The sequence below is a fragment of the Tripterygium wilfordii genome, chromosome 4 (genome assembly GCF_013401445.1).
Source record: "Tripterygium wilfordii isolate XIE 37 chromosome 4, ASM1340144v1, whole genome shotgun sequence".
Lineage (NCBI taxonomy): Eukaryota > Viridiplantae > Streptophyta > Magnoliopsida > Celastrales > Celastraceae > Tripterygium > Tripterygium wilfordii.
The window spans coordinates 14,017,487-14,026,602 of record NC_052235.1 but is presented as its reverse complement, the minus strand read 5'-3'; the positions used below and the strand labels follow the sequence as shown (position 1 = coordinate 14,026,602).

The 9,116-nt window shown below is 42.1% G+C and overlaps 2 protein-coding genes across 2 annotated transcripts; both read left to right on the top strand.

Moving 5' to 3' along the window:
- The first annotated feature begins 4,246 nt into the window (after nucleotides 1-4,246).
- LOC119997002 lies at nucleotides 4,247-5,503 on the top strand. The gene has a single exon (XM_038843775.1). It carries the CDS (start codon nucleotides 4,247-4,249, stop codon nucleotides 5,501-5,503), a length of 1,257 nt encoding a protein of 418 aa, XP_038699703.1.
- A 702-nt stretch (nucleotides 5,504-6,205) lies between these two features.
- LOC119997000 lies at nucleotides 6,206-8,841 on the top strand. Its single transcript, XM_038843774.1, has 3 exons — nucleotides 6,206-6,591; nucleotides 6,660-8,291; nucleotides 8,409-8,841. Exons 1-3 carry the CDS (start codon nucleotides 6,206-6,208, stop codon nucleotides 8,839-8,841), a joined length of 2,451 nt encoding a protein of 816 aa, XP_038699702.1.
- The last annotated feature ends 275 nt before the right edge of the window (nucleotides 8,842-9,116 follow it).

The following is a 9,116-nucleotide window of genomic DNA, read 5'->3' as shown; positions in this document are numbered from 1 at the left end:
GATGTAGTAGTGCTGTCAGCCTATCAATTCTTCTGCGCAAGTGAGGGCAGGAAAAAGACCTTCAAGGTATTCCATGGGAGAGATTGAACATAACGACACAAGTGTATGGGTTGACGAGGCTTGATCAGTAAAAGAATTGCAAGAACATTCCTTCATCAAAGTAAGTTGTGGACAAGACTCATATTTACTTTTCTTAATATCTGTTTTGGTCCTTATCTGATTTGCAGTCATGAAATAATGGTAAATATATGTAGTTAGCTAATTTGATTCAGGTGTATTACACTAACCATAGATATAACGGGTTGCAAAATGGCAGCACCAAATGTTTCTGGTCTTCATGAACTTGGTTGGCTCTCTAATTTTATCTCTAATTTTCTGGTGTGCCACTACATATTAGGAGAAATTTTTGGACTTTTGTTAATGTGATTCTAGATAGATTCTTTCTGAATGGTAAACGTATGAATTTTGCTATTTCATAATCTGTTCATGTAAGAATGCATATTATTTGAAAAAAAAAATTCGATGAGCTACGAGTGTAGAATATCAGAAACCAGGGATGGAGATTGGACAAACATTCAGGGAGATAACGATTTGAATTAGTATGATACTATTTTCAATAAATAATTATTAAAAATCAATTCAAAAATCACAATAATTATTTTTTTTTCCCATATCACAACGTGTGAAACTTTAACAAAAAAATTGAAAGAAAAAATTAATTATAAAATATAACATCAAAAAAGCTAACAAACAAAACTCAAAAAAAAAAAAATCATACCCGCGCATCGCGTGGGATTTCGACTAGTTTTTATAAAAGTAGAAGATAATGACTCCTAGGGCCAATCCTAATATGACATAAAATGTAAAATATAAAATTAAGAAAGTACCCCTAAAAAAAAAGAAAACGGCCTATCAGAGGCCCTAAACGATGGAATGCCACAAAACTAGGGTGGGGCCAGTGGCCAAAGGTGCTGGTTCAGTTAAGAGTGTCTTTTCGCTTCAACCAGTCAAATTTCATCAAATTCTGGCAACATTGAAGAAAATTCCAAATAACCAATATTTTGTGGTGTAGAGATCTCCATCCCATCAAACAACCACACTTGCACGCACGCCATCGCCGGTTTGGTCGGCCAAGCCAAACACGGGTTCAGGCCCGGGATAATAAAAATGATATTATATTTTTTGGCCAAAGTTTGACTAGAGTCCTAATTTAATTACTCCCTCCGTAAAGATAGTCCTACTTCTTTTTTCACACAGATTAAGAAAATCTAATTAATATAGTAACAACATTCAATTTTACTCATATATTTCCTAATACACCCCTAATTAATACTTAGATGACCCTAATTAATACTGTGATCACAAATCACATTAAATAGGTGTCTTTTAGGAAACTAATGAACTAATTATATTCTAAAATGAAAGAAGACTATAATTTGGGACAGACGAATAAAGAAAGTAGGACTATCTTTACGGGATGGAGGGAGTATAATTGGTTGGGTGATTAAACACTAACGATATGAACTTTGTTCTCTAATTAAATTCTCATCTCTTTACGAGACATTTATTCTCGAATTAAATTCTAATCTCTTATCTCTTACTAAGAGACTGAGTTCAATTTCGTGTCAAACTGGTGCTCAGAAAAGAATTTTTTGACTTTGGGATTTCCCTCTATCATAAATACCCCATTGGTGGACGACTTCAAAATCACACAGAAAATACTCTCTCTCAAATTTCATTTTTATCTATTCTTTGTTCTTGAGTGATGTCGGTTCAAGTCAGTTCGACAGAGGCCTGTTCAACATAGTGCTGACGTTCAGGTTAAGCTGTTATATCTTGGGAGATGAAGCTCAATAATCTGCAAAACACCTGATAGGCAGGAGCTATCGCCTTAAGGAGGTTCAGGGATACTCGTACCACAGCTTACAGACTCGGATACCAGGATCTGATTCTGATTTGTTTTTATTTTTCAATCTGTATTCAATTAGTTATGATTAATAAAATTGATTATTGTTTTCTATCATTTTCCGTCCCTGGTTCTATCTTTGCTTAAAATATTAAATATTTGGGAGAGGTTAAATACATCGCAATATTTGTTAAATACAATTTCAAAGTTAAATACACCACAATGTCAATTTAAAATGTAAGTATTTTTATAAATACACTACCCAAATTCTACTATTATACCCTTTAATATATTTCGATAAAAATACACACATATATACAAACCCATCCATTTCATGATATCATAAGCAAAAGAAAAACTGATGTTCAACGATGTAAACAAACTGCAACATAAAATTAACGGGTTAGAGATTTTAAGATTTTCTATGTTGAAAATCAAAGATTTAAAATAACCAGGTGTAGATGCCAAAAATGGTATGGCCCTACATGGTCATATAACAACAAAGTTAATTGGACTACTTTGGTCCAATGGGTCTAAACATCTTAGCTAGGCCCAAGACCTAAGGCCCATATTGCGGCCCACACACTATTCATACGTCATTACTGAAGTAAGCATAACAGCTACCTACCATCAAGACCCCTACGTTCCCTGACATCTGTTTGCAGGGATTGTACAGTCTGTCTGATCTCTTATATTTACTGTAACTACCACCTAATAAAGTGATATCAAGTTTCAATACATCCATGTATTGGCGACCGTGTATAGACGCCAATACTGTACTGGCGCTGGCTCGGACAAACGCCTCTTCGTGAGCTGATCTAGCTGTAAAGCAGCTCCTATCACATCTAGCCTACGGCCAATATTTACGGTATGACAGGCTCACATGCCTAGGTAAGGTTTCCTTTTATGTATGTATTTGTTCATTAAGTACCGCCTACAATTCTATCCATACTTTCGTCAACACCTGTTTTCATCATTCCATATTGCTATTGTATCTTCCTTCCTGACATCTGTCGGACCCTGACACAGCCGTAATATTGGACCTTTCATATATTTCCTTTTGTACAACTTGGTCCAATGAAAACAAGTGGAATGTACACACAAATCTCGAGGTTGATCTTCGTCCTTCTATTAATACCCCTCCCTTTTTCCATTGAGAGGGAGAACGTTTTTTGCTACCAAGGAAACAAAAGGACAGTTTAACCAACCCTTCACAAAAGAACACACTCAGACAAAACACAAAAACCATAGCTGGTCTTCCATCTCCGACAAGTACTAACTTGATCGTCGGAGCCTCCACGACCGGCACCCCCCAAGCTGGTTAAGGAGCTTTCACGGTTTGTCTTGTTGTGAAATTGCAGGATTCAAAACTGTGAACGGACCCCACAAGAAGATAAGTTGACCTTTCAACGATTGTAGAAATCTGCTCCTACAATTTGGCGCCCCAGATAGGGGGTCTTTTGCAAGTATTTGACCGAAAAGATTTCACGACAACTTCTCATTATGGCTGACACCAGTGAAGTTACTAACAACCAGCTGTTGGAACTCATGCAAACCATGAGAGAAGACATGTCAAAGAACAAACAGCAGACGGATGCGCGGTTAGAATCAATGTCAATCGATAACGCAGCACTCCGTGAAGAGGTTTCACAGCTGAGAAGCCAAAGCACTTCCCAAGGCCATGATCCTACTTCAGTCCAAATTCCACCTTTTCCCCGCCTTGAACAAACACCACCCCCTAGAGACCCTTTGTCTTATCCTTTAAGTGCCCAGTTTGTTCCCGGGACTACCCCCGGGGGATATGATACTTCTACCTCACGGGGTAAGGATCCTGCGACAGAAGAAATTCAGCAAAATGTCAATAGGGATGCCCCTGTAGATTTGACTGGTTCTCCAAGAGGTAGGCTCCCACAGCCATCGCGTTTTCCTGCTGCACCTTTCGCAGGACCCAATATCGCTTCAGTAGCCCAGGCGGCGATGGCCAAACAGATTCTCGAACTGAAGGGAGATATAGATAAATTGACTAAAGCACTGCCTGCTTCGGCCAAAATTAATGCCAATTGCTATATGGGGTCACCGTTTGTAGACAATATATACCAAACAGATCTGCCGCACAGGTTCAGTGTCCCAAGCATGAAGTTATATAATGGGACTGATGACCCCGAGGATCACGTGGCCCACTACAAATTAAAGATGGGTGCAATCACCATACCGTACGGGATGTATGAGACGTGTATGTGCAAAGGATTTGGTTCCACTCTCATTGGTGCTGCTCTTCTTTGATATATAAACTTGCCCAACAGCAGTATTGCTTCTTTCGAGAAGCTAATCGAGACGTTCATGGTGCAATTCTCGAGTAGTCGGAAGATTCATAAGTGCTCTGATGACTTATACCGACTACCCCAACGAGTGGGAGAATCCCTCCGTGACTTCCTGTCAAGATTCAATACGGAGAAAGTATCCATACCCTATTGTGACCCAGGAACAACTATTCAAGCACTCCGGAGTTGTTTACTCCCAGATGGGGAGTTTTATGAAGAACTCACGAAGTGCAATGTGAGGAGCTATGAAGAGGCTCTAATCAAAGCTACTGTTTTTGCTCGATGGGAGGAGGACGCAAGAAGAAAGCCATCTAATCCTCCTAAGGAAGAGAAGCGAGAAGACAAACGTCCAAGGAAGGAACAGTCGACCGTTGCGGAGCCTAGCAGTAACTGGCGCTCCCGTAAATCCGGAGCATCCGATTATGCCAAGAACTATCCAGAGTACCCTCTTAGGATACACCAAGTCGAGGTCGTTCAGGTCTTAAAGAAGATGGGTAGTGAGGTGAAGTGGCCGCCTAAGAAAGAGACTGAAGGATGGAAAGACCCCAAGAAGTGGTGTGATTTTCATCAGGACATTGGCCACACTACTCCTGATTGCAGAGGCCTTAGATATGAAGTAGATTACCTGTTGAAAAAAGGTCATCTCAGAGAGTTGCTCTCTGAGCGCGGTAAGGCTATCTGGGAAAAGAGGAAAGTCGATAACCTAGAAGCATTGCCACCGCCACCACCAGTTACTCAAACCTACTGTGTGATTTCTGGGGGATCAGAGATCAGTGGATTGTCCCACACCTCTGCCAAGAAGTACGAGAAGGAAACAGTGAACCCAGCTGCTAAAATGGCGCGATCCCTGGGAACTTTCACTAACCAAGTAATGGTCTTTACTGACGACGAAGCCACACAATTGCTACATCCGCACCATGATGCTCTGGTACTTACGCTTCAGGTTACAAACGTTAATTTGAAGCGAATTCTGATTGACAATGGGAGTTCTGCCAATGTGTTGTTCTTGGTTGCATATAAAGGAATGAGTCTGGACGAGACCTTGATATTACGAAAGTCAACAGCACTCATTGGGTTCAATGGTGAGGTGAGTCATTCCCTGGGAGAAGTCATGTTACCCATATATGCTCCAGGGTTGAACAAGCAGACTCGGTTCTCCATTGTAGACTCGTCTCTGCTTATAATGCTATTTTGGGACGTCCATGGTTGCATGCGATATGGGCCGTGCCCTCTACTTATCATCAGATCTTGCGCTATCCTACCAATAATGGCGTAAGGGAAATCCAGGGAGATCAACACTCTTCTCGGAGTTGTTACAAAACCACCATGAGGAGCAAGGGTGAATCTTCATAGCAGCTACAGAACCAGGCACCCGGTCTGGCACCAGATGAGCCAGGAATGGAGAAGCTTGACGAAGTGCAAATCCATCCTGACTTCCCAGATCATAAAGCCCTGATTGGAGTGCAGCTGCCTGATCATCTACGACAGAGGTTGATTCAATTCTTGTCGCAGCATCATGACTGTTTTGCCTGGAACCATACAGATATGACTGGGATAGACCCTGACGTCGTAATGCATCAGCTCAGGGTCAATCCTAAATATCCACCTGTCAAGCAGAAGCGGAGGAAGTTTGCTCCTGAACGGAATTTAGTGATTAATGAAGAAGTTCAGAAGCTGTTAGATAATGGGTCTGTAGTGGAGGTACAGTACCCGGACTGGTTAGCTAACGTAGTCGTTGTAAAGAAGAAGAATGGCAAATGGAGAGTCTGTATTGATTTTACGGATTTGAATAAAGCTTGCCCGAAGGATCCTTTTCCATTGCCACACATAGACATGATGATTGATGCAACAACTGGTAATGAGTTGTTGAGTTTCATGGATGCTTTTTCGGGGTACAACCAAATTTTAATGCATCCGGAAGATCAGGAGAAGACGACCTTCATAACTGAGAGAGGAATCTACTGCTATAAATAAAGTGATGCCCTTCGGATTGAAAAATGCCGGGGCCACATACCAGCAATTGGTGAATAAAATGTTTTCGAAGTATCTGGGGGACACCATGGAAGTGTATATTGATGATATGCTGGTGAAGTCTTTAGTCGCCGACCAACATCTAGAGCACCTTCAACAGGCTTTCGATCTGTTGATAAAGTATAACATGAAGTTGAACCCATCCAAGTGCTCCTTTGGAGTGGCGTCTGGAAAATTTCTCGGGTATATGGTCACAAAGCGAGGAATCGAGGCAAATCCAGATCAGATTCGTTCCATACTCAACATCCCTTCCCCAACGTGCGTTAAAGACATTCAGAGACTTAATGGGAGAGTGACAGCCCTTAGCCGTTTTATCTCAAGATCATCCGACAAGTGCTGTCATTTTTTCTCTACCTTGAGGAAATCTGTCAGCTATGTGTGGACACCTGAGTGCGAAGAAGCCTTGAACCAATTGAAATTGTATCTTACATCCCCTCCGTTGTTATCCAAACCAAGCACCGGGTAGCAGTAAGCGCAGTTCTGGTCAGGGAAGAAGACAAGAAACAGTTGCCGGTATACTATGTAAGTAAGAGTTTGCTGGATGCGGAAACCCGGTATAGTTTACTGGAGAAGCTAGCTCTAGCTTTGGTGGTTGCAGCCAGAAAACTGAGGCCGTACTTTCAATGCCATTCGGTTGCTGTGGTGACGAATTTCCCGTTGAGGAGTATACTCCATAGACCCGAGTTGTCTGGAAGGATAATCAAGTTGGCGGTGGAGCTTAGTGAGTATGACATTACGTATCAACCTAGAACCGCAATCAAGTCACAAGTCCTGGCAGATTTCGTTGCTGACTTTGCTCCATCAATACAGCCGGAGGCAGATAAAGAATTACTTTGTATGGTAGATCAAGCCCCAAAGGTGTGGACTTCATATGTTGATGGCTCTAGTAATATCAGAGGCAGTGGTCTGGGAATTGTGCTAATCTCACCAGAAGGAAGTGTGATTCAACGGGCAGTCCGGTGTGGTTTCCATGCAACTAATAATGAGGCAGAGTATGAAGCCTTGATCATTGGTCTGATGCTGGCCGAAGAACTTGGAGTAGCGAGTTTGAAAGTTTACTCAGATTCACAATTGATAGTAAATCAGTCAATCGGCTCTTATCAGGCCAAAGATCCGACGATGACTTGTTATCTGGAGCTAGTGAAGGAACTGCAACTGGCGTTCGTAGAGTTTTCTATAACTCAGATTCCACTCGCAGAGAATTCATATGCAGATGCACTGGCCAATCTTAGGTCGTCAATTCAAACCGACCAGGGGCAGACAATTCCTCTGGTACATCTGAAGTGGCCATCGATCAACAGACAGAGACAATTGGAGAACCTGGATGACAGCGAGGTCCTTCCTGTTAGTTCAGGCCAAACATGGATGACCCCGTTTGTTCAGTATTTGATTGATGGTATTCTGCCAACAGAAAAGAATGAGTCCAGACGTTTGGTCGCTAAAGCTGCTAGGTATGCTGTACATGATGGGCAGCTATATAAAAGGTCTTATTCAAGTCCTTTGCTACGATGCGTAGATTCGGTGCAAGCCCAGTATGTACTTGCAGAGTTGCATGAAGGAGAATGTGGTAATCACTCTGGTGCAAGGAGTTTGACTCATCGGGCGTTGACTACAGGGTACTATTGGCCAACGATGAGGTCAGACGCAATTGATTACGTAAGGAGGTGCGACAAGTGCCAGAGATTCGCTCAGATTCCGCACATGCCCCCAGAAAGGCTTACTCCTATTGCGGCGCCTTGGCCATTCATGAAGTGGGGAATGGATATAGTCGGGCCCTTACCTAAGGCGTCAGGACAGCGACAGTATTTTCTGGCAATGACTGATTATTTCACCAAGTGGATCGAAGCTGAGTCCTATTCATTGATCAAAGACCTGGATGTGAAGAAGTTCGTCTGGAAGAATATTATATGCAGGTTTGGAGTGCCCAAGGAGATTGTGACAGATAATGGTCCGCAGTTTGCAAGTCATAAATTTCAAGAGTTCTGTGCGAATTGGGGAATCAGGGTAGATTTCGCGACGCCAAGACATCCACAGTGCAACGGCCAAGCTGAAGCTTCCAATAAAACCTTGATCAAAACCCTAGAAAAGCGTCTGGAAAAGGTAAAAGGCGCTTGAGCTGATGAATTACCTGGAGTATTGTGGTCTTACAGGACAACTTCACGAACGCCTACGGGGGAAACTCCTTTCTCTCTGGCATTTGGATCTGAGGCTGTTATACCCGTTGAAGCTGGACTGCCGTCCGCCAGATTTCAGTGGACAAATGAACAAAGGAATTGGCAGGAGTTGAATGATCAGCTGGATACAATTGATGAACTCAGAGACCAAGCGCTCACGCGAACAGCTGCATACCATGATAAAGTCTCAAAGTACTTTAACAAAAATGTTCGAACTCGAACATTTCAAGAGGGAGATTATGTGCTCAGAAAAATCTTTGAAAATACAAGAGAGCTGAACGCTGGGAAGCTGGGCCCGAACTGGGAAGGCCCATATTTGATCGACAGGGTACTAGGAAATGGCGCCTATAGACTACGCGGGGAAAATGGAGAAGCAATCTTGCATCCTTGGAACGCCGTTCATCTATAGTTGTACCATTTCTAAACACACTTGATCTTTTGTCTTTAAACTGCTGTAATTGTAGTTTAAATATTTCCTTTAGTATCTTTACATATTTAAACTTTTGTAGTTCATTATGTGTATAATTATGTGAACTAATTTAAGCTTCGGAGTGTCGATGGGAGTCCCATCGACTACCTTTGATTGTTCTTTTGAGCGCAGGGATTGTAAAGTACGGAAAGACTAAAGTCAGTCGCCTGTTCGGACGCCAAAACATGGAGACGCCATCGAAGTAGATAAGTTTT